The 25693-nt window shown below is 36.8% G+C and overlaps 1 protein-coding gene across 2 annotated transcripts in view; it reads left to right on the forward strand.

The window, feature by feature from the left end:
- The window catches only part of LOC105558682 (anoctamin-8-like), a 30725-nt gene extending 5849 nt beyond the window's left edge, over positions 1-24876 (forward strand). The window contains exons 2-15 of one of the 2 annotated variants that reach the window (XM_012006502.1): positions 5951-6036; positions 11426-11586; positions 11687-11963; positions 12080-12268; positions 12476-12661; positions 12877-13029; positions 13196-13331; positions 13766-13821; positions 15319-15393; positions 15460-15777; positions 19736-19933; positions 22251-22542; positions 22825-23139; positions 24376-24876. In XM_012006502.1, coding sequence (XP_011861892.1) covers positions 5951-6036; positions 11426-11586; positions 11687-11963; positions 12080-12268; positions 12476-12661; positions 12877-13029; positions 13196-13331; positions 13766-13821; positions 15319-15393; positions 15460-15777; positions 19736-19933; positions 22251-22542; positions 22825-23139; positions 24376-24656 — 2723 coding nt within the window. In that variant the 3' untranslated portion in view covers positions 24657-24876. The remainder of the gene's footprint in view (positions 1-5950; positions 6037-11425; positions 11587-11686; positions 11964-12079; positions 12269-12475; positions 12662-12876; positions 13030-13195; positions 13332-13765; positions 13822-15318; positions 15394-15459; positions 15778-19735; positions 19934-22250; positions 22543-22824; positions 23140-24375) is intronic. The other variant, XM_012006503.1, reaches the window with a different exon arrangement.
- Positions 24877-25693: the final 817 nt, after the last annotated feature.

Consider the following 25693-nt stretch of genomic DNA (forward strand, 5'->3'; position numbering starts at 1 on the left):
GGAAGGGGGGTGGTCAGGTGGAGGGGGTGGTCAGAGGGAGGGGGGTCAGCCTATGCCGGCTGACAGTTTTTTAAAAAAGTATAAAAGGACGAGCGCAACGCGAGGGAGCTCAGTATCAGAGTCTCCCAGCCCTGATGAAGCAGACTGCAACGCCTGCGAAACGTCGGCACCACACTGCAAACGGACGCGGCAACCATCCGGAAGCCATGAAGACTAAAGAGGACCAAATATTCTTTAATGCATGGAAATGTCAGATAAGATCATATACATAGATGAAGTGTCTGGCACTAAGAGTTACCTGTTAATCACGAACAGTCGAAAATAAAGAAAGTTTTATATTCCCGAACTTGCTAAAAAATGTTGCGAACAAAGTGGTCCTCATATTGGAAGCAAAAAGAGAAAACAGACACGCAAACAGCGACTTTGCAGCAAATTTGCGGCAACAATTGCAATAAAAATGTTACCATTAATAATAAATACTAAGATACCTTAATTTTTTTCGCATTTTAAATCGGTTTTATTGCATCTCTTTACGTCGAATCACTATTTTATATTAATATATATGTATATATTTATAGTTATTAATGTAAATGATTATTATAACATATGTTTTATTGTAGTACATAAATAATTATTTATGTTATGGTAAAAACTTAATTTTATTTTTTAAAGAAGAGAAATTAGCAAAAGTGTGCACGAGACAAGTCGAACGCAAATGCAATGCAAAAAGTTATTTCTAATCTCTCTGAAAAACATTTCAACTGTAGAACTTAAAATATAAAAATGGTAAGAGCTTGAATATGAAGATTTGCAGATATTCAAGATGACGCTAATATAAGAACGATAACTAGGTTAATAATTTTATGTGACGGAGTGAGAAGATGAGAAAGATATCTGAGGCTAATCTTATTCTGCTCGTAACATTTTAACGTAATTCTATTACAAAGCAATTTTATTGCAAACTATTTGCAAAGCTTTTTGCTGAAGAAAGCGCGCAGCATGGAAAAGCTTTTATAGACGCACTGGCGTCTTCAAGTCGCTTGCTGCCTGATGTCATCGGACTGCAAGTGTAAACAAAGTGCATTGACCTCATTCCGAGTATACCGAGTCGATGAAGCATGACTATTCAGTAAAAAAAGGCTGATGTATGGCGCACAAATAGTTGTTTGTAGGCGTGCCTCGTCGACTTTGAGAATAACTTGCCTGTGATAGTTTACAAAATATATGAAATCTATTAAAAATCTAAGTATTATAGATGAGGAGATAAGGAATCAATATTTGGATCAAATTATTTGGACTAAAGGACGCAAATAAAGTTGATCTCAAACTGCCACTGCACACAGCACTAGTTTCCTGTCAATATTTTTCTCAGAGAAGTTACATAATGAAAAAATATACATCGCGAAAGCTGAAGACAGCAAACATCTTCCGACCATTTCACACAGCTGCATCAGACATGTGATGACACATGTTACAACTGTTGCCATCTTGTTGCCATGATAAGGGCACAGATGTATGTATATCGAATTAAACTCTCGCTTGCATGTTGTCAGCAAAATTGCTACAACTTTGTCGAGACATTGCCAAAATCATACATTTTTTTTTATCCCAACTGTTGCGATGGAATAGTGCAATTACCTGCTGTCTTGATTTAAAACAAACAAAATTGTACCTAATACGATTAGGAGTCTGTAGATAATGAAATTCACGGTAACTCTGAGTTATTTTGGCAACTAAACTATAAATTGTATTACTAAGCCCTCTCGGAAGTACATTATCGCATTTGCATCCTCATTTTGTGGAGATGTCTAAATTTTCCGTAGCTTAAAAGTAGAAGATACAGCACCCATACGGCACAGATGGTTGCGGTTACATTACAGAAACGTTGCAATCTTGCAGGGACATTGCAGGGATATAAAATTGCAAACTTTCGATAGCAATATTGCAGCAATGTTTCAAAAATAATGAAAACACTATATTTTCTATTTAAGAAATTTTTCTAATTACGAGAATTTTATAATGTTATTTTCGTTGATACCAATAATTCGCGAATTATTAAGTACTTGACCAGTGCGGTGTTGCTCGCAAGCTCCATCTATTGTGAAGCGACATAACCTCCTTAGGTTGCTTCGCAATAGCTTGCTGTGTATTGAAAAAGGCCCGGACGTATATGTAATTAGTAAATTCTCTGCTTATGTACAACAACGACAAATTATTCCAAAAATATTGCACCGCAACAATGCTATAATGTTGCACTGCAATCTCTCTGAGGGCGGACATTTCAACGTTGCTGCAATCCTCCAGAAACGTTGCAGCAATGTTGCGCAACGTTGCCGCAATATTGCAATCTTGCAATGTAACATTTCTGCAATCTTCCTGTGCTGTGTGGGATAATATCAGGTTAATTTTGCCAAGAAAAGATACGCATTCCAATCTAGTCGAGAGAAAATTATAAATAAGGAATTAGTATACGTATACTGTGTGCGCATTAATAAATCTACTCTCTAAAAATCAATCAGTGGATTATCACTGAAAACAGCGAATAGTCGCTGACTTACAGTTGTAAGTGTACCACTGCGATTTTCAGTGGTATACTTACAATTGTAAACCAGCGGTGTCCATGATGCCCGCGTATCAACGGTGTTAAACGATGTCCTTAACGGAAACGCGCGATTTCTCGTTCGAGACGGTCGTGTCCGTAATTTCCGTGTTTTGTGCGGCACCGTCCGCGGACGAGATGTAGATAGCGTGTACTCCGCGCGAAAGTATAGATAGATATATACACATACATACGTATGTATCTGTATATACGAGCGGCTGTGACGTAAGAGGGATTCTCACTTCGTTACCACCTCCCCTGCCGAAATGAGATGCAATGGTAGCGTTTCAGCAACGGTTCATCCAAAGGGACTCGGAATGGGAAGCCTTCCGTGGCAGCTTAACCACAGTGTATAATCTAGACCTGAGAGGTGCGAATTTCCGGCCTGATGGCTCGCGAGTTATTAATTATTCAAATAGTTCCGCGCGAGCGAGCGCGGCTGCGGCGCACCAGAGCATTAATAATCAACAGAGTGATAAAACTAACGGAATTAATTTATTTCTAATACTAATGTCCTATCTATTCAGGTACAAATATATACAATTTAAAGAAATATAGTTTTCGTTTGTGAACATCTTCTTCCCTCATATTACATAATATGCGAGCTTTGAGACTCTCGCAAGATATTTCTGAGTAGACTAGTTTTGAAGTCTTACAACGGGACTAGGAGACCCAACATTTGTACCTAAATTATCGTGTCACGTGCCCAGTTGTATGAATTCTTTCTTTTTATGATAGGTATCTATCTAGCAAAGGGTGTTGCGGAGACATACAGGTCAGTATGACGGGTTGCCCATTCGTACAGGCGCGCATGGCCGTTCACGACTGCGTAGGCTTCAGCGCGAGAGTAACAAGCGGAACATGAAGTCATGATGAAGTACAAATGACACCATAATGATCGTCAAAAGTCACATTTTAACAGGAAAGTAATCAAATTATGATTTTGAGATGCGCGCCTGCACGAACAAGCAACCCGTCACACTGCCCTGAATGTTTCTACATTGTTTTTATGATCGCATAAAGAATATAAAAGTGCGAAGAATAAAGAAACAAAAAGATACTACAAAAAGATCTCTTGGGCGAAATAACGTGACTCGATTGCTTTGATATTATTGTATGTGGAAGCCATGAGCAATGATAATGAAAATCATAATTCAAATTATATTCCTGCACTGAGAGAGATAACGGGATACAAAATATGGAATAACTCAAGCACGCTTGCATTAGTAATTCTTCTGGTCCGACTGCTGCTGGAACTCTGCCATAACTTACGTTATAATGTCTGTGCATTATTGGGAAAGCTTCAAAAATAGTAGTTTAGTAGAAATAACGATTTAGAATATACACACGGAGAAAAGATTCTCTTAAAATTTATCCTGAAAATCGTGTAATCGTGGGACAACGTGGCAGTTCGAAAAATTTTATGAGTTTTTTTTAAATTTCATCATACATTTTACATGGAAAAAATGTAGCGCAGTAGCTAAAAACATGCGATAACTAAATTTCAGTTGTAAACTATGGACTGCTAATATTTTGCTACTATGCCTGTTGTATGTGCAACAGCAAACCGTTTGCTGTGGCTTATAATTATGTCAGCAAAATGTTTTTAGCAAATCATGATTAGCTGCGGTAGCGAAAATTTTTTTCAGTACACTAGTGATTATATTTAGTATATATTTTTCTAGTAAAATGTATGGTAAAGTTTCAAAAATCTTTCATAAAATTCGTCAAAATACCATGTTGTCCCACGATTACACGATTTTCAGGATAAATTTTAAAAGAAAATTGTCTCTGTGTAGTTATTTTCATAATGTTATCTTCTTTTACGTCGTAATTTAGAAAAAAATTTTAAATACAGTAAGTTTAATCAAAATAATTTAAAAATAAAATATTTCGTATCTCTTAAGCGGACAAAGCATATTTATTTTTCCTGGTAAAGGTATATTTTTCGCAATAAATTTCATCTAATTAAATTACAGCCAGTTGTGTCAAATAATATCAATTTTCTGTTATAGTTTTACAGCAAACAAAAGATTATTGTTTATATTTATTTCTTTAATTTAATATATTTTCGAAATTGTGGACAATCGATTATTTCTCAACATTTTGTACGTTACATGGCTTGGTCACATTAATTAAATTAAAATTTCTATTAATTATTTAAATAAACAATAAAAAGCAATTAAAAATCTAATTGTATGTAAAGAAATTCCGCGAAAGTGGTCGCGAATAGTTTATTTTTCTTTGTAAAACTTGCTCCCTGCAAATTCGAAATTTACTAGCCTTTAACGACAGTATATCCCGATGAAAGCTTTAAAGTTTTGCGGTCGACATAGATGGATGCACATCTTCACGCCTACGCTAGATGCCTTCGGGTCCGCTCAAAGTAATCGCGCATACTTTATCTTGTCGAAGGATTTTTAGTCATTACACATTTTCGCGTATGCGAGATTAATAGTCGTAGCCTCTGCGCAGCGGTATAATTTACCGTCTGGTTTTCGTTACACGTGTCCAGGGAGACCGATTCTTACCACATCAATTGACTTCAACCGTAGTTTAATTGTTCTTCCGTCCCTTCCCGCGAACAAGAGAGACAATCGAACTACGACTGAAGTTACGTGACGTCAGAGGACACGGCCCTAAACGACGAAACATTAATCTTCGGCAATGACTATACAAACAAAATATGTGCTTTATAAACAACATAATCACTTTTTATAATTATATTTTTATTAAAATCTTATCCAAATAATGCACTAAATATTTAAAAGTATATTCCTTCTATCTTTGATACAAGTGTGTCTGTTTCATAAGAAATGTATAAAAATGACTATTGTCTTTTAATTGTTCTACAGCAACATGTAGTTTATAATAAATATAAAAAGTTGCCTCGTATAAATAAAATACTCGAGAAAATTCGCACAAAGAATTGATGCCCTCTTTTTCATTGTAAATATACGATACGCGATTGCCTTTTATTTAACGATTCGTAAAATTTTCACCACAGAAGTGTATAGCTCGTCTATTTAAGGAGTCGCCGTTCAATGTTGCAATGTGCATAAATTTATTTTCTCGATAATGAGGTCGAGATCCAACTTGAGAATAATTCGAAAATTGATTTTTAAAAAGTGTACACGCCCACACGAAGCCGCGGCGACTCACGCCGGTTAAAAATAATAAAAGAAATTACGTACCCGTGCCATGTCAATAAATAACCGGGGATGTTAAATCTTGCAGAAGCCGCGCGCGTACCAAAACCATGAAACTTTCATTCATTTCTAAGTTTTAATTCCTGGTGTAATCAATAATATGAAACAATCTCAATGATTATGTATGTGTTTTTGTTCACAGCGTCCCGTCTTTTAAGACGGAAAATACCGTGTACAGGCCATTTAATGACCCCCCGCCGCCTATGGATACAAAAGGTTCCTACTCAGGTACGTACACAAAAGCATTGTTAAACACACAGTTAAGTAGATCGAAAGTTATTTTTAGATAACCTAATAAGAATAAAACTGTTAAATATTCGCTCGACATCGTGGATAGCGCGATTCCGCGTGCGGAATTCTCGTCGGAAATTCGTATCTTCCAGTTGGCTTCACAGCAGTGATGTAAAATCTCATAACTTTTCGCACGAAAGTAATATCTAGATTAAATAAGTTATTAATAAAGATGTTTCTGAATTCAACATCAAACTTGACGAAATATTATTCGACATTAAGGGGATGCTGGAGTGATTCTGCACTTTTGCACCTTTCTAACCTAGAAACTATCAGTTCGCGGAAACACTTGTGTAACATACAAATTAAATGACTTGCGTGTACAGATCGAAAGCAGCTTGCTATTCCGGCTAAATGAAAGAACAATATGGCATCACTGAAACTAAGTTTGTAAGTCTTATAAAAATTAATAGTGAGCAACACACATTTATTAGACTTACAAATTTAGTTTCAGTGATGCCATATTGTTCTTTAATTTAGCCGGAATAGCAAGCTGCTTTCGATCTGTACACGTGGGCCATTTAATTTGTGTATTACACAAATGTTTCCACGAAACAGTTTTAAGTGCAAAAGGTGCAAAAGTGCAGAATCACTCCAGCATTCCCTTAAGGAGTGAGAACAAGATCGGCCCCATTTTTTCTCGTATTTCATTTTGGTCACAGAGTAGGTACCGAACGAAAGGTCTCGTCAAGATGATCGCAGACATGTCAGTCTCAGAGCGTACCTATTTAACGTTCCGGAGATATCGAGCTCCAAAAATTCCCAGGTAAGCGATGAAGCAGTCTGGACAAACACCAACGCGAGGGGGAAACAGCTGACCAAAATCTTGTACACCAATGCCCATTAATGCCCAGTGCGCATTACTGTATCTTATTATCTTCTTTTATCTTATTTTATCTTCTTTTATCTCATTTTATCTTTATAATGCCCAGGCCTAATGCCCAAACTAATGCAAAAAAATGCCCAGTAATGCCCAGTACTGCCGCAAATTCGTACACCACAATGTCGTCAGCGGTTCCCTCCTCGCAGCAACCATTTGTTTGGAATGGAATGGAACCTTAGGAGCCCGATATCTCTGTAACGTTAAATAGGTACACCCTGAGAGTGACATATCTGTAATCAGCTTGACGAGACCTTTCGTTTGGTACCTACTTTGTGATACCAGAATCGAATACGAAAAAAATGGGGCCATTCGCCTATGGACATTTGTTCTCACTCTTCAGCAAAGCATTATTTGGTAAACGCTTTATTGCACAGAGTACTTCAATTTCGATACCTATTATTTCGAAAATTTGCGAGCTTCGTCCAATTGCATTACGCTTAGATTATATATGTCAATGTCGCCGGATGATTTTAATACGCAACACAACGACGCTATTTACAGGTCAATTATCGATTCCAAATGTTGTTAAATGAGCGATGTACGTGTCACGTTTCACCGCGGTCATTTTGTACAAGTTTAATGCGCGAATACTCTTTTGTGATGAAACGTAATACTCGTCTGGTTTTCTCGTCTGGTAATATCGCTTGTTTAATATCCTTTTAACATTCGATTGCTGCGGCCACAGCGACAGCGGTAGCGTCCGTGTGTTGCCATTAGCGAAAGGTACTCGAGTATCTCTTTCCCGTGTACCTACGTGACTATCTTCATCAATCATGATATGCAGCGCGATCCGATGACATCACCGCAAAATATCTAATCTGATAAAAGAAACGCGTCGACACGCGTGCCTATAACGAGAATGCCAATTCGAAATTTTATTTTTACAATCACAAACGTAAGAGCCTCTTCTATAAATTGGAGCATCGACTGGAACGCGTTTCCGCGAACGATAATCGTTAAAGATGGCACTTCTGTTTCTGCGAAAGTAAAAATATCGATCGTACACATTAAGCTCTTAGTGGGCACCGAAGAACTAACTTCGCGTGTGTTTCGATGCTTACTCTTTCAAGCTACATTGTTGATTCTGTTACCCGTTTGTTTGGCCTTCTGCTACTCCGTCTTGAATTGCGGACTCGATTTTTGTCATGTTAGCGCGATGTGACGTAAATTTATCTTGGATATGTTATTTCATGAAATATGGGACTTTACAATTATTTTAATGGTATGTTACTTCTAATAAAAGTTCCAATCTCTCTCTCTCTCTCTTTCACGCGCGCGCGCCTCCTCCCACCCCTTTCTCTTTACATATCTATCTATCTATTTATCTATCTCTTAAAAGTATCATTAAAAATCATCTATTTAACTTGTATAAATACAATATCATCTATAAAATCTGCATATCTATATGATTTGCTAAGTAATTGGTTCACGACATATGTTTCAGTTATTTGAAATAATTCATGTTCTCCATTTATTAAATGGAATTTATGGCACGTATACATTCAGAGAATAGTTTTACCGTACTTTTTATAGTAAATAATATCGCGAGTGTTATATAGAAAAAAAGAGGAAAGGAATTATTGAGAGGACACAATATAACACAATTTAATCAGGATAACAATTTCTTAAGCAAAGAATTAATTTATCGCGTGTGTACATACACTAATTCCTTTCCATCCGTCGGTCTTTTTCGACTGGCAGTAGTTTCTACGCCTAATCTTAACGCTCGAGAATAAGCTGGCGGAAATCCAAGTAGTATAGCGCTTGGTATAGCCGGTATTGCCAATTCACATACGATACCCCCGATAACACGGCTGACCTAGTAATGCGCGTACTTGGCCATACCGCTAAACCTTCGAAGTAGGTTTTTTTTCGGTTGCGTTGGAAACCATTAATATTTCATGAAATGACATGTAAGACCGTTGAACCATTCTTCGGAGAGAAAGAACCTAATGGATTTATGCGGTAGTCCGATAAACTTAATATACTCTTCCAAAATTTTTTCCTTACGAGCTTTACAAAGCACTACTGATGCAGAATACATTTTATAGATTCAAAAAGTTCTCATTTTGTGTCAATAGTAATTTTTAAAGATCGCAAAAAAATTGTTGAAAGAGCGAATTAAGTTTTGGACTAACAATTGTTTTTATAAAATGTTATGTTGAAATTACTTTTAATTTATTATAGGAGAGCATTTTCTCTGAAAATTTATCCTGAAAATATGATCGTGAGAAAACGCATTTTGAAGAACTTTATGAAAGTTTTTTGAAATTTTACCACACATTTTACTAGTAAAATGTATACAAAATATAATTACTAGTACACTGAAAAGAAATTCTAAAGAGATACTTAAAATATATATTTTCTTTCTCCAAGTAATTATATCATCTTGAATTTCTGTAGCAATCGAATGTTTAGCAATCTTAAATTTCTTTCTCTTAAAATTTATCCTGAAAATCACGCGATCGTGGGACAACATGGCATTTTGAAGAACTTTATGACAGGAATTTTATGAGTTTTTTTAAATTTTACCATACATTTTACTAGTAAAATCTATATTAATCTATATTCGCAGTTTATCATTCGTAATTTGTTATTTGTCGTTTTGTAACTATTATCTGTCATTACTGGACTTGTATTAGAAGTCTACAAAATTAGTTCAGTTCCAATATTAATAAAAACAGTCACCATTTTCGTTGAAAACCCGCTAGCGAATCACTACGAATGGCGAATTGTACTCGTACATGGCGAATTTTTCCTCCACACTATTCACGAATCGCGCATAGTATAGCTTTACTTATAACGTCGTTACCGCGATTTTGCTTTTTTTGATAACGAATGGATAACGACGTTACATTTTCTCTTTTGTTACGTTCATGGTAACGTAATTACGTTTTGTGGGGAACAGTAACGATCTTACTTTCATCGTTACTTTGCCGCACGTGAACTTTTCACTATATGTCGCATTCAGAAAACAAAGCATTTCAGTGATCTTTAATATGATTCGTTCTTTGTCTTGCCTGTAGTTCTTCGTTGACTAAAAAGTATAGAAACCAATCATAATACAAATTATATATGTGTTTAATATAGTACTATATTAGTTATAAAATAACTATTATAAAATAATATGTATAATAAATATTCAAATTTTGTCTGGTCAACTCTGCATTTTTATAAAATAATATATAAAGTCAAGTCGTATATATTAGTAGAGAAAAGTCTCCTATTAAGAAATAGGATCTTAATATGAGACAGCGGGTTTTCTGTCAAATTAATAGGCGACATCAGTTGATTCCACAATGACTTTGTTGCCCTAGTGGAAAATGAATTGTTAGATCGTGTAATCGTTGCGAAAGATTTAACTGAATTTGGGTGTTGAAAACCTGCTATCTTATAATAGAGGATTTTCCTCTATACAGGATGTCCCAGGAGGACAGTTCAATATTCTGGCAAGTAATAGTATCGGTCATTTTAAGCAATAATGTTCATACGAATATACCGTATGTCCCATTCCCCACCGAGATAGAGCTACTTGAATGTCTCGTGTATTTACTTGTCTTCTGTACACTTCACCCTTCATCCAACTTCATAAACGTCTGCGGGAATTTACTCTTATACGTTTGTAGACTGTTGCGCTAATAACATTGTAGAAATATTCAAAATGCTTCGTGTATGCACAATTGTCGAACGAGCAACACGCTATGTTCACGCAAGAGTCGAAAAATGCATTGTTGTTAACGGTGGAATTTTTGAAAATTTATTATGACCTGTAAAAAATGTATCACTTGAACAATAAATATTAAAAATAGTGCGTGGTGTTTCTTTCTTGTAATTCTGCAACTGTATATTCAAATAGCTCTATCTCGGAAACAGTGGGGAATAGGACATATATTTATATGAACATTTTTGCTTAAAATGACCAAAACTATCACCTCCCAGAGTATTGACCTTTCTTCCTGGGACACCCTGTATATCAAATTTTTAACCTTATCCTTTTACTGGTGGATATAATGTTACTTATACCTTCTGTTGTTACTTACTGCAGAAACTTGTATCTAATTGTACTAATGAAGAAACAAATAACGAAAATCGTAACGACACGTTAGTTTTTTAGTAACGGTAGGTAATGTAGGTATAAAGTTACTTTTTTCAATCAACAACGAGTAACGGCAACGAGTTACTTTTATAAAATAATATTCCCAACCCTATTATAATCGTTAACAATGTATGGCGAAATTAAAAAAACTCATAAAATTTCTGGAAACGCCGCCGCGTTGTCCCACGATTACATAATTTTCAGGACAAAAGAAAATTCCCTCCGTGTAGATAAAGAGATTGCTTACACGTCCTCTACATTTATAGAGAAATGGATGTTGTAAACTCCGTCACATTTTCCGCCACATAAACTATGCGCAAAAGCTCAATAAGTTTGACTTCTTTCAGGAATGCGATGTAGTCATGATGTTCCCCAGCGGGGCGAACGACGAGACCTTGATGTGGCTTCTAGGTCGGCTCCGGGCTGGAACCCCGGGGCTAATAGTTCACGTGCGACATCACGCCTCGTCGGACAGTTACGGGTTTTACATTACGGCACCATTTAGCGTGTAAGTATCCGTTTCGCGGCAGGGTACGAAGCACCTCTCGACGAGAATCGTGCAAAATGGAGTAAAAACCAACAAGCGTAACTCTCTGATCGGCACGTAGTCTGCTCAAGGCCGCCGAGGAGGTGCATCTTCCGAAGTCCCTGAGACAGGAATTCGGCGGTGGATTCAAAGAGTTCGTCGGCTCCGAAGCTAACTGCTTCGAAGGTAGCGACGACGAGATCCGGTTCTTCACTACCCAAGAGAAGCAATCCCTTGTGCTGCACCTACTTCATACCCTGAGGGCCGGCCCTCACGATCTCCATAGTCTATCCGGTCTTAAGATGGTGGAGGGTCAAGCGATTATCCCAAAGTGCATTTCATCCGGTATTATTTCTCAGGTGCGATATACGTGTACATTGATCTTATCGTATCTCGCTCGCATCTCCCTCGACGAGACAAGAATCCTCTCGTCTCGTCGAAGGGGAGATCCGTGACGCGACTCTACTTTCGTCAGGTCTTCCCTCTTCATGAACTACCCGCGTTAGAGAAACTGCAACGGAGTTGGGTCCGCGCGTTCCTCAGCCCTCAACCGTTGGATGATATTTGTAAATACTTCGGGGTGAAAATCACCATGTACTTCGCCTGGCTCGGCCACTACACCACCGCTTTGATCGTTCCAGCTGCAGTGGGTGTCATATACTGGGTACGTACACGTCTCACCTCTCACGTTGTAATTCAAACATTGATACAAAAAAAGTACGTAAAATATCTTGTCCAGCTAATAAACAAAATGGGAGGAAACGTAATGGCGTTGGATCTCTAGTAGAATCAACCGATTCTCAGACAACCAAGATGTCCTGAGATTCAAAGATAAGCAATAATAAGTAACGATCGGACCCCAACCGTTTAGGTCGGCATCATCGGCAGGAACCAAGCGGTGGAGGACGTGGCGTACGTTCTGTTTTCGGTGTTCAACGTGATATGGGCTACCGTATACCTGGAAACGTGGAAAAGGAGGGGCGCGGAATTGGCGTACAGGTGGGGCACTTTGGATCAGAGGGACGATTTGTTGGTCGAGCCTAGACCTCTGTTTACAGTAAGAACCTTTCGAACATTTTAAAGCCTTGGCACTCCGATGTCGGCACGGCAACGCCGTGCTACTCCAGCGTCCACGCCCGCACAGCGTTGTAGAATATGCTTTCGCTACGCCACATATTATAACACAACGGCGAAGTTTTCATCGACAAAAGTCCACTTGTTAGACTCGTTCAAAGTTCCATCAATTTCACCGATTAAATTCCAACTGTCCAGGGAACCTTGGAAGTCTCGCCAGTAACGGGCAGGCTAGAACCGACGTATCCCAGGTGGCGGAGAAACATGTTTCGGTACTTCGTCAGCGTGCCTATTATCGCTATCTGTTTACTCTTCGTCTTCATCGTCATGATTCTGAGTTTTCAGATACAGGTACGTACAAATGTATCGCATAGTTATCAACTATGAAAATATTTAAATTTACATCATAAGGACATGGTTATATCAAAATTATTTAACCCTATGGAGCATGGTGGTAACCCACATTACCACCCATACATATAAACTCTTCGACTTGTTTGACTTCGCAAAATTACAGGACTGGTGGGACGCGCATCTTGAATCCGGGGGCTATGGATTCTGGCTTAGTTACGTGCCAAAAGTGTTACTCGCGGTGGTGATTGCATTGATGGATGAAGCGTACTTCAAAGTCGCGGTGTGGTTAAACGACTTGGGTATGTATTCCAATGATAATCGAGTCCCTCTACTTTACACTGACTTCCTCTGTCTTTCTTTCCCTCTTCCCCCGCCCCCCCCCTCTTTCTGTCTCTCGACATAATTGTATCTTCGTGCGACTCAAAATACGAACAATTGCCATTTGCCGACTTTTTCGCATCGATATGTGTATTCTACGGTACACTGTGCACGTCTAGTTCAAAAGCATAGCATATACTTTCGATAATTTTTCCACGGCTTAGCTTCTTCTAGAGAATAATTGGAAGATTATGTAACGAGAACATCATACATTTACATGAAAGACTGTTGCTCTGTTTTTTATATGTGATTAAACCCGTGACATACTATAGATACAGTTTCGTTATTGTTTAAATTTTGGAGAGCGTTCATGGTGCGGTAGATAGTATTTGTGATTTTTGTGTGTTGGACGCAGAAAACTATCGACTAGACACCGAGTACGAGAATCATCTGATCTACAAAGTGGCACTGGTAATAAGAAGAACTCTCCATTTTCAACGAATAGAATATCAATGTTGTGCTAAACGTACACATGTCCTCCTCTAATTAAATGAAATAAATAATATTCACGGCCTCACTTTATATTATCAGAAAATGTACTTACCCATGGTGTGCCGTGAATCGAAATAAAAAAGCTCTGTATATTTATAATGCATGAAATTATATGATTACAATTTGCCTGAATTGCTCGATCACAACTGTTGTTTCAATCGTTTTACAATTAATATCTTCGTCAAGAATTAATCCTACAGTTGCCTGAAATAAATTGTAACGTTGCATTCAAACGAGTAACTTCATACTATTCTGTGTTAGTTCTACGCAGAGAGAATTTTCTTTTAAAATTTAAATCATGTAATCGTGGGACAACGTGACATTTTTAACAACTTTATGAGGATTTTCTGAAATCTTACCATACATTTTACTGGTAAAATGTATACTAATTATAAGTAAAATTACTGGTAAAATGTAAAAATGGTAAAATTTCAAAAAACTCATAAAGCTCTTCAAATGCCAAATTATGTTTATTTCACTGAATATGGTTTTAGTTCAGTAAACTATGGTGTAATCACAATTCGTCGGATGTACTGTACAATGTTACACTCAGAAAAAGTATGTTTGGAATCGAACAAATTTGTTTAAATTTTTACTTTATTAGACTTTCATTTAACTTCAAAGGAATGATTTATTTACCTTAACCAAAATTTTATTCAACCGAGACCGGAATTTCTAAAAGAATTCATCTATATTTATTCAAATCTAGTAAATGTTTTAGTAGAAGTAAATGAAAATTTAGTAGACTCAAAGAAACGTGATTTCAACGTGTCTCATTTGTTTAACCTGACTAAATCTTTTTTCTAGATGTATTGTATAAGTGACTGAAAAGAAAAGTTCTTTCTAGAAGAAGCTCTTTACAGAAACGTATAATTTTAATCCCAAGTAATTTTTTATAATTATTTTTATATAATATATTTGAATGTTGAACAGACGTAATAAATTCTATATAAAATATAAATGCAATATACAACTGCAATACTTAAGATAAAATGAACACAAGATTTCCAAACTTGTTCGCTTATTATAAAATTCTCTACATGATCAGAAATAAAAATATCTCGCCAATTGAGCTAATTTGATTTAATCGCTCTGAGATTCAGGCAAACGAGCTTGGTAGAAATTACAAACCAACGGTAACGGCGTTTGAAGAAAATTGTATATTAGAGGTGGACATTTTGAAAAATACAATATAGACTTGAAGCTTTTTGTTTTAAAGCCGAAGTGCCTGCTCTGGCTGTCTCTGTCGCTGCACGAACATTCCTTTCGCAAAAGAACACATTTTTGCTTATGCTTAATAATGTTATACACCACAGGCATCCGTAATCGCGCTTTTGTGTGCATTTTGTACATACGATGTATGTTAACTGCCGCTGCGATCTCCAGATAATCCGCAACGACTGTCCTACATTTCAGTTTCAGTTTGTTAACTCCTTCCTATCGCTGTTCTACATCGCCTTCTATCTTCAAGATCAAGAGAGACTCAAGGAGGTGAGAATTCAGCTTCTCCCCCCGCGATGTGTTACAATCGCATGAGAATACAAATTTCCGTTTCAGCAATTAGCGGCTCTACTCATAGCTCGCCAGGTGATCGGGAATCTGAAGGAATCCGCGGTGCCGTACCTGATCGAGCAGCTACGGCTGGCGCGGCTGAGCTTCGAGCTGTTCGGGGCCCTGAGTCCCAGCGAGGCGAGGCCACCCCCCGGCCAGGAGGGCGAGGAGCTGCAGGGCGGTAAAGACAGCGAGGAGAAGGACGAGCGACTTGACAGCGGCAAATCGAAGCAACCGCGAAACGTCAGCCAGGCAGAACTGGAGAGTTCCCTCTACAGAGTAGGGCATCCCACTAATTCTCTACTTAGTGACGTTACGTTCAAGGTTTGGTCTAGATTTAGCCAATAGCTCTTTCGTTTTTTCTGGGAGCACTGCACTGCACACGCATATCGACCCTCGAAGCACTCGCAATCGGTAACGCGATGTATGTACAGTCGTATAAAGATATAAGGAAGACTAGGAGGGACGCGTCTCTCCATCGAGATTACGCTTAATTGGTACGTGCTTCAGCCATCCTGTCAAGGTTCCTCTTCTTCAACAGATTTAGAGAGTGTCGTGCGAGATTACGAGTGAATCGAACGCGTCGTATCATAGATCGACCCATTTTTATCGCGCCTCTACGATCTTTCCGCTCAGACTGCACTCTGCGCATTCTATCGCATGGCGGATTGAGCCCAACTATTAATAGTAGATATTATCAATGTCCTGTGTTGCGTTTGTCGGTCGTTTCTTTTTGCAGAGTTTTAATGATTTTTCCCCGTTTCACACCCATTCCATCGACGACGCACAGGTATCGACCAGAAAGGTAATATCACACTCATCCTATCGTTAAAGACCAATCCTTTCTGTCACGAATAATCGACTTTTCATTAAAGTTCAAACTGCATAATTTCGACTGTTGTTGGAACGATGTTACATTCGATGATCAAAGTATTATACTAAATGTGTGTACACTATACAAATAATAGAAATTTTACATTGTCTTGATTAGCCTATTCAGCTTCAGACACTCTTTGGATAAAATAATGTCGGAATGTTTGCAAACATCCCCAATAGGAAAATGTCTCAAATATTGTGTAATAGTTGCATCAAAAGGAGGAAATTTCACGATAAATCGCCAAAACGCAGCGCACATACAGCACAGATGGTTGTAGTTACATTGCAGAAACGTTGCAATCTTGCAGATTGCAGTGCAATCTTGCAGAGACATTGCAGGGATATAAAATTGCAAACTTTCGATAGCAATATTGCAGCAATGTTTCCAAAATAATGAAAATACTATATTTTCTATTTAAAAAATTTTCTAATCACGAGAATTTTATAATGTTATTTTCCTTGATACCAATAATGCGCGAATTATTAAGTACTTGATCAGTGCGGTGTTGCTCGCAATCTCCATCTATTGCGAAGCGACATAACCTCCTTAGGGTTGCTTCGCTTGCTGTGTATTGAAAAAGGCCCGGATGCATATGTAATTAGTAAATTCTCTGCTTATGTACAACAACGACAAATTATTCCAAAAATATTGCACCGCAACATTGCTATAATGTTGCACTGCAATCTCTCTGAGGGCGGACATTTCAACATTACTGCAATCCTCCAGAAACGTTGCAGCAATGTTGCGCAACGTTGCTGCAATATTGCAATCTTGCGATGTAACATTTCTGCAATCTTCCTACAATCTTTCTGTGCTGTGTGGGCGGATGTATACAGGGTGTACCGCAATTCGTGACCGAAATTTTAATAACATATTTTTGAGCAAAATGTAAGACGAAAATCCTAATACGAAAATGTCGAGGCTATAATACTTTTCAAATGGGAAGCATTTATAATAGACAAATCAGGTAGTCTAAAGTTCGCGCGTTGAGGGACGGTACATTGCACAGTGATAAAGGTACTCTTGCATCTTTACCGATATACCTAAAAAAATTTAAGTAATTATATGTACAATGATGCTGATGTTATTGATTGAGTCATATTTAAACATGAAAAAATAAAAAAATAATAAATTAAAAATAATAAATATGAGAAGTTGTCCACATATGAGAAGTTGTCAACTTATGAAATGTCACAGACAATTTATATGGTAAAAATATTTTCTTCAATATCGATTTATATTGAGGTTATTTTTTTAATATGTAGATAAGATAGATTTCATATTTTATTCAATTTGGCAATGCCTAATGGAAATGATGCTGATGTTATTGATTGAGTCATATTTAAACATGAAAAAATAAAAAAATAATAAATTAAAAATAATAAATATGAGAAGTTGTCCACATGAGAAGTTGTCAACTTATGAAATGTCACAGACAATTTATATGGTAAAAATATTTTTTTCAATATCGATTTATATTGAGGTTATTTTTTTAATATGTAGATAAGATAGATTTCATATTTTATTCAATTTGGCAATGCCTAATGGAAACTATATAATGTTGATACAAACGCGAAATTTATTAGGAAATCTAGTAACAGTTTTTTTTCTATTGAATATTATAGTTCTGTTGTGCTACTATTAATACTATGAGATATTGTATTTGTATAATAACGTTTATTTAAAATTCTACACAATTCTATAGTATCTCGTAGTAGTACAATTAATAGTAGTACAATAAAAATATAATAGCACAACAGAACTATAATATTCAATAGAAAAAAAACTGTTACTAGATTTCCTAATAAATTTCGCGTTTGTATCAACATTATATAGTTTCCATTAGGCATTGCCAAATTGAATAAAATATGAAATCTATCTTATCTACATATTAAAAAAATAACCTCAATATAAATCGATATTGAAGAAAATATTTTTACCATATAAATTGTCTGTGACATTTCATAAGTTGACAACTTCTCATGTGGACAACTTCTCATATTTATTATTTTTAATTTATTATTTTTTTATTTTTTCATGTTTAAATATGACTCAATCAATAACATCAGCATCATTGTACATATAATTACTTAAATTTTTTTAGGTATATCGGTAAAGATGCAAGAGTACCTTTATCACTGTGCAATGTACCGTCCCTGAACGCGCGAACTTTAGATTACCTGATTTGTCTATTACAAATGCTTCCCATTTGAAAAGTATTATAGCCTCCACATTTTTGTATTAGGATTTTCGTCTTACTTTTTGCTCCGAAATACGTTATTAAAATTTCGGTCACGAATTGCGGTACACCCTATATGTAATTAGTAAATTCTCTGCTTATGTAAACAACGACAAATTACTCCAAAAATATTGCGCCGCAACATTGCTACAATGTTGCACCGCAATCTCTCTGAGGGCGGACATTTCAACGTTGCTGCAATCCTCCAGAAACGTTGCAGCAATGTTGCTGCAATATTGCAATCTTGCAATGTAACATTTCTGCAATCTTCCTGCAATCTTTCTGTGCCGTGTGGGTGCTGTTCGAAATATGTACCCATAATTCTAGTATTCCAAGTTTCTTCCAGATTTCGTCACGTAATTCCCTAAATATTTTCCTATCGGGGATATCATCCAATATAATTTTAGTTTTAAAATTTTCTGTATTATTAAAAATGCCAGATATGGTTAAGAAACTACTCAAGTTCTTAATTTTCAAGTTATGCAAAGTGACCGAAGGGAACGAACAAAGAGTTCTCATGGCTTAATCACGCAAAGTCCACCGTTGTATTGTCAGTTTACGTTTTGCCAAAATTTACTTTTCTTTAAATGCACGTGGATCCACACCCAAGATATGACACGTTAGCAAGTATTTCAATTATTCAAAGACAAGCACTGAATATATATACACTCTATTAGCAATCGTCTTAATTAGACTTTCTCATTCAGTTGATAATATTAAATAAACTTGCATTATTTATTTCATTGCCAAATATTGCCAGGTTAGTTTGAAAATTCTTCTATTATATATATAATTATTTAAAGAATTTACGCATTAGAACTAACAACTCGTGACATTTTTAGCATTTCATAGATATAAAAATAATAGATATATGAATGCGTAGAAAGTCTTTATATTTATACATTACACGTATAAGCTGGACGATAAAATAATTACGTGTTTATTTGTAGCGGGATAAGAAATTTACTGAAAATATATATGATATACATTTTAAATGATACAATATATGTATAGGATTATATAAATTTACATGTAATCTAATATATGTATAGTATTTAAGTAAGTTTTGTAACTTATAGATACAATGCTACTTGCAAAATACTTGTAACCATCGCGAAGACGTTTTGTGTAAACTTAATGAGTAAGTAATGCTTCTCAATTTGCAGTACGACGGGGCGTTTTCAGAGCATCTGGAAATGTTGTCGCAACTGGGATACGTCTGTCTCTTCTCTTCCGCATTTCCACTAGCCGCGATGGCCGCATTACTTGGGAATCTGCTCGAATTACGCGGCGACGCGTTCAAACTGTGTTTCGTGCTTCAACGACCTTTCGGGCGTAGGGTATCGAATATCGGCACATGGCAGGTAAGTGAAGAACGATTTATTTAGAATTCGTAATGTACGCGTGTATAAATTTAGCCAGTGAATAACTATTAAAAAACAATTTCAATAAATATTTATCACATCTGACTTTTTATCAATTATTTTTACCATTCTGTTAGTTGTTCAACTGCCTTGAAAGCGTTCAAAGTAAGCACTTTAGGTTCAAGTAGAAGCCGTTACGATTTCTTAATCTCTATTAAAAAGTCATTTATCACTACAGTAATTGAAATAAAAGTAAAATAATGAGTGACAAAGATAACTGTAATTGGAAATCAAAGTTAAATGGAATATATTCTTCCTTTTAGCTTTACACGATAAAAATTTTCTTTTAAAATTTATCCTGAAAATTATGTGATCGTGGGACAACGTGATATTTGGAAGAACTTCCCATACTGTCAAATTGACGTCGATTCGACGTCGATCGACAAGTCATTTCTATCTGGGTGTCTGAGAGTATTTGTTTGAAATTTTACTAGTAAAATGTATGGCTAAATTGGTTATATAAAAGCATGTATAAATTTATAAAATTATATAGAACTTTGTAGAACTGTACAGAATTATATAGATATATGTTATAAAAATATGTATGGACATATTTCATGTAGAGTTTTATATAATATTATATATTTATTCATGTTTATGCATGAAATTTTTTTTACTAAAATGGCATTTTGAAGAACTGTATAAGAGATTTTTAACTAGTAAAATTTATGGTAAAATTTCAAAAATTTCTTATACAGTTCTTCAAAATGCCACTTTGGTAAGAAATTTTTAACGCATGAACACAATATTATATAAAATTATACGTGAAATATGTCCATGCATATTTTTAAATTGTATATTTCTATATAATTCTATACAGTTCTACACAATTCTATATCATTTTTTAGATTTATACATGCTTTTATATTACCAATTTTTAAGAGGGGAAAAATTGCTCATTACAATTATACACTCACCCGCAAAAAAAATTTTTGACGCTCTGTGGCTGGATAAAAAAATTTGTCTCGAAAATATCATCTCAAATTTCATAAACTACAACTCTTTGCCTACAAAACGCTTTTTTAAAAATTGTCCTACGATGTTTTTTGACCGAGATATACGATTTTGAAGCTAAACCTGTACTTTTTAGAAATGTTGTAGATACTCGGCGAAAACTCATCGTAGACAAATGATTAAAAAAGCATTTTGAAGCTTGACGTTTCAACTTTAACGTGCTCTAGATGTCCTTTTAAAATTCCTTTATTTTCCTTGTTCGCTACTATAAAAAAAGAACACATTTTTTTTTCCTTAAAATTACGTACTTTTGATGCTCTGTAGTTGGGTAAAAAATTTCTCTCGACAATATCATCTCAAATTCCATAAACTACAACTTCTTGGCTACAAAACGCTTTTTTAATCATTTGTCTACGATGAGTTTTTGCTGAGTATCGACAACATTTCTAAAAAGTACAGGTTTAGCTTCAAAATCGTATATCTCGGTCAGAAACATTGTAGGACAATTTTTAAAAAAGCGTTTTGTAGGCAAAGAGTTGTAGTTTATGGATGGTATTTTCGAGACAAATTTTTTTATCCAGCCACAGAGCGTCAAAAATACGTAATTCTAAGAAAAAAAACAATGTGTTCTTTTTTAAAGCATAGAACAAGGAAAATAAACTAATTTTAAAGAATTGTTGACAGCATTTCAAAGTTGAAACTTCAAGCTTCAAAATGCTTTTTTAATCATTTGTCTATGATGATTTTTCGCCGAGTTATCGCTATTGAAAAATGTTGAAAAATTGGGCTAAAATGTGGTGGCCCATTTTTTTTGCGGGTGAGTGTATATAACTTTGTACACTTATACATAATCATATATAATTATAAACAAGCAATTTTTTACATTAAAAATTGTTTCATATAAAAGTATGTATTATAAAATTATACAAAACTGTGTAGAATTGTACAAAATTATATAGAAATATACAATGTAAAAATAAGCATGGGGGCATATTTGTGTATATTTTTATATAATTCCGGAATTACAATAGTAAAACATTGATATTTGTAAATTATTTATATTGAACGTGAGAATTGGAAAATGTGAAATAAAATTTGTTATATGATATTCACGTTCATGCATGAAAAAAATTTTACCTGGACGTTGTCCCACGATCACGTACTCTTCAGAACAAAATGTACGAGAAAAATTCTGTCCGCGTACGTGCTAAATCTACCTGCGAAATTAGATTAGGAGACACACTGCTTATATATAAAAAAATATGGCCCAACCGATACCAGCTTAGTTTTGCAACTTTAATAGAACGCCATGGAAGCGATGGGCCTGGTCGCCATTTTGGTAAACTGCGCCCTAATCGGACTAAGTGGGCAGGTGCAACGAATGTTTCCGGAGATGTCAGCAACGCAAACGATTTTACTAATCGTGGCACTGGAGCACATAATGTTCGCTATTCGATTTGTGATTATTTGCGCGATTCCCGATATACCTCATTGGGTCGCCACCGAAATGGCTAAGGTGGAATTCTTAAGACGCGAGGCAGTCCGAAGGCTATCCTCGACTCCGTCACCGGAACAACAGCCGACAACAGTGATAGGTACATAATTCATCTTTACGTGACGCTCATCTATGTTTACTGTCTACCTCTGTCACCTGACATATTAATCGAAGCTATTTTACGCTATTTCTCCGTGAACACTAAAAGATCTTCGTATCCCAATTTCATCTTTCCCGATCCAGTGGCCATTACTGACTACCCGTCCAGCATCCTGTGATAGTTCGCGAATGATCTTCGCGCTATCAGCGAGAAAGTGTTAAACGCTTTGCCCGTCGCATTGCATCCTTCCTCCTACCAGCTATTAATTTCGCTCGAACTCAGGGAGATTCGTGGTGAGTCCAGCAGACGGAGACAGCGATGAGCAGCGCTTGCTTTCCGAACGCGCCGGCTACGCGACTACGTCCAGTCGCGCGGACACCCCGACCCTGGCCTCGACCGCCGCCCACACGCCAAGCGGGCCGACAACGCCGAGCGCCGCGTCGGTGCCGAGGATCGCGGAGACACCACCTCTGGCTGGGACCCCCGGCAGCGGCGGGAGCAGCAGCGAGACCAGCCCGTTCTTACCCGAGGGCAATTCCAACGTCACCCGGGACATTCGTAACACGCCGAGATGTTCTATACCCGGAGGCGAACGAGGTTCGCTTTTCTCATCGCGCATCGAAGATTCTGTGCGAGAAAGATTTACGCTCAAATCACTGTAATTAACACGTTGCTGACGCGCGATAGCTGTTCGTCAACTATTAAAATTTTTTAAAAATTTAATGTCATCTAATGTAAACTTTTGAATAAGCGAATAACAATACAAAGTAAAAATCACGGACCTAGGAGTATCTGGACGGAGCGCACTTGCGCGGGGATGAAGCCTGAGGGGCAAGAGTGTACATGAACAACCAAGATGGCGGTGACGGTGAACTAGACTGTATTTCATGATATAGGCTGATGGCAGAGGACGATCTGTAACCGCATAAGACTATCTTAGGGCAGAATGGCTGTCTTGTACTCTTAAGACATAAGACAGTTATTGTATGTTACCTCAAGAGAAAGGTAACTTACAACATAAAACGTTGTCTTAAAACTGTCTTCAGAGTATAAGACAGCCATTCTGCAAGTCAGCGTCGGAAGTCAACGCACAAAGAATTGTCGTATGTCGCCTTGCGATGCAATGGATGCGATACACGTCTACGACAATCCTTTGTGCGTTGACTCTCGACACCGATTTAAGTCTTACGATGGTGATCGTAAACGGTTGCGACAATCTTTCTGCTCAGGTCCTTAGTTCTAAAAACACAGCATACTATTAAATTTTCAACTCGGTCCTTTTAAGATATAAATACTATGTATAGCATTTATAAAGATAATTTAGAGAAATCGCTGTGCGATATTATAACACGTGAATTCATTGACGACAATGATTCCACCTAGGGGGAAAAAAACCCTGTGTTTGTCCGTTTGCAACGATACGCGCGATAGGATGAAACAAATACGCTGTACGAATTCACATGATAATTGAAGTGGCCACCTCCATCTGTGTCAGGGCCTAAAAAGGCGTTTACGCTTCAATTGATTTACAACATATTGTGTTATATAGGAACGACCAAGATGGCCGCAATAAGTTTTCCCCTCACTTCTCAAGCTTCACTTCCTCGTTCAAAGGAACTTCCTTATGCTCCGTCCAGATATTCCTAGGTCCATAATAAAAATGTATTCAAAGTAATTAAACATTTTTGCTTTTAATCACATTACGGGATATTTTATCGTTATTTATAACAAAAGTTCTGCGGCGTACGAAAAATTTCGAGTGAAAAATCACGAAGGACCTCATCAAGCGGATAAATATTCGCATACATTGATGACAAGTTTCTCTCTCAATAGGAAGACGCTCGAGGGAATGGTTGAGCAACGAACCGGAAGCTTCCGGCACCAACGATCAGTATAGCCACCATCTGACCATCGGACCACACGGTGGCGTTGATTGGGTACGTCGGTTAGGTCTGGAGCCGGGTGGACGGAAATCGAGTGATTCCGAAATCACCGGTGCCGCTGCAGTAAGCGGACGGGAGGAGGAGTTAACTTTGCACAGGTCAACCGATTGTATCGTCTCCAAAGAGCTCGCCTCTTCCTCGGATAGCGATCTTCTCAGGTACAAGGAATAAAATACACGTACCGCGACTTTTCTACGATAAAATACCTGTTCCGATTGCACATTTTATCAACCGCCAGGAGAATCCCTCAGCCGTCTTTTTTACCGACACAGTCGGACATAATTTTTACGCTTGTAAATCCTTTTATTAGCTTTTATGCCCAAAATAATACTAGGATAAGTTGCGGACCGCATACGAAAACACTTTCATACTTCAAACACTCAGTTCAGAAGTAAACTTTTTGATTGGAATAATAAAGAAATTGGTATTTGAATTTAAAAATTTTTTATTCGCGAACAATTTGAAATTGGCTTATAAAATTGCAAAATTTTTCCGCGTGATTAAAGTACGCATAAACACAAAGCCGGGGGTTCACGACTTTATATTATTAAAAATATCACTATGCAAAGCTGTCACATAACTTAATCTAACCTAACCTCAATTACTTATAAAGTGACATTTTGAATTCTTTGTTTTTTTATTAAAATAAAATTGACCGTCCCTGGTTTTGTCTTTATGTACTTTATCGTGTGAAAGAATTTTGCAATGTTATGAAGCTAATTTTAAATTTAACAAAAGCTACGAATTAAAAATTTCAAATCCTAATATCATGAAGAATAGAGATAAGGAGGCTCAACTAATGCTTTCGAGAATGAGACCAAAACCCGGTTTCTGTGGTAGTTCAAAATATGTACACCGGCGGCGCTACGGTAGATAAACTATTGATAAACAGAAGTCGGGAGGGGATAAATCATGAAGAATATCTCTATTCTTCATGGTACACTAATATATACACTCACACCGGGTCTACTAATATACACTCATACTGTGTACGTGAAAACGCTGTCGTGGAACGGAAGCGACATCTCGATTAGGATTTAGTACTAGCAGCGATGACAATTTTTGGGCTCAGAATCTGACGCATCCGCCCATATAAGTTGACCCTCCTTATCTCTATTCTTCATGCCTAATATCTTTTCTACAAGGCTTTTGAACTGACAATGAGTGTTGTAAGTATGAAGATCCCACACAGCACAGAAAGATTGCAG

The sequence above is a fragment of the Vollenhovia emeryi genome, unplaced genomic scaffold, assembly GCF_000949405.1.
Source record: "Vollenhovia emeryi isolate VEMERY1.0 unplaced genomic scaffold, V.emery_V1.0 DF939322.1, whole genome shotgun sequence".
Taxonomy (NCBI): domain Eukaryota; kingdom Metazoa; phylum Arthropoda; class Insecta; order Hymenoptera; family Formicidae; genus Vollenhovia; species Vollenhovia emeryi.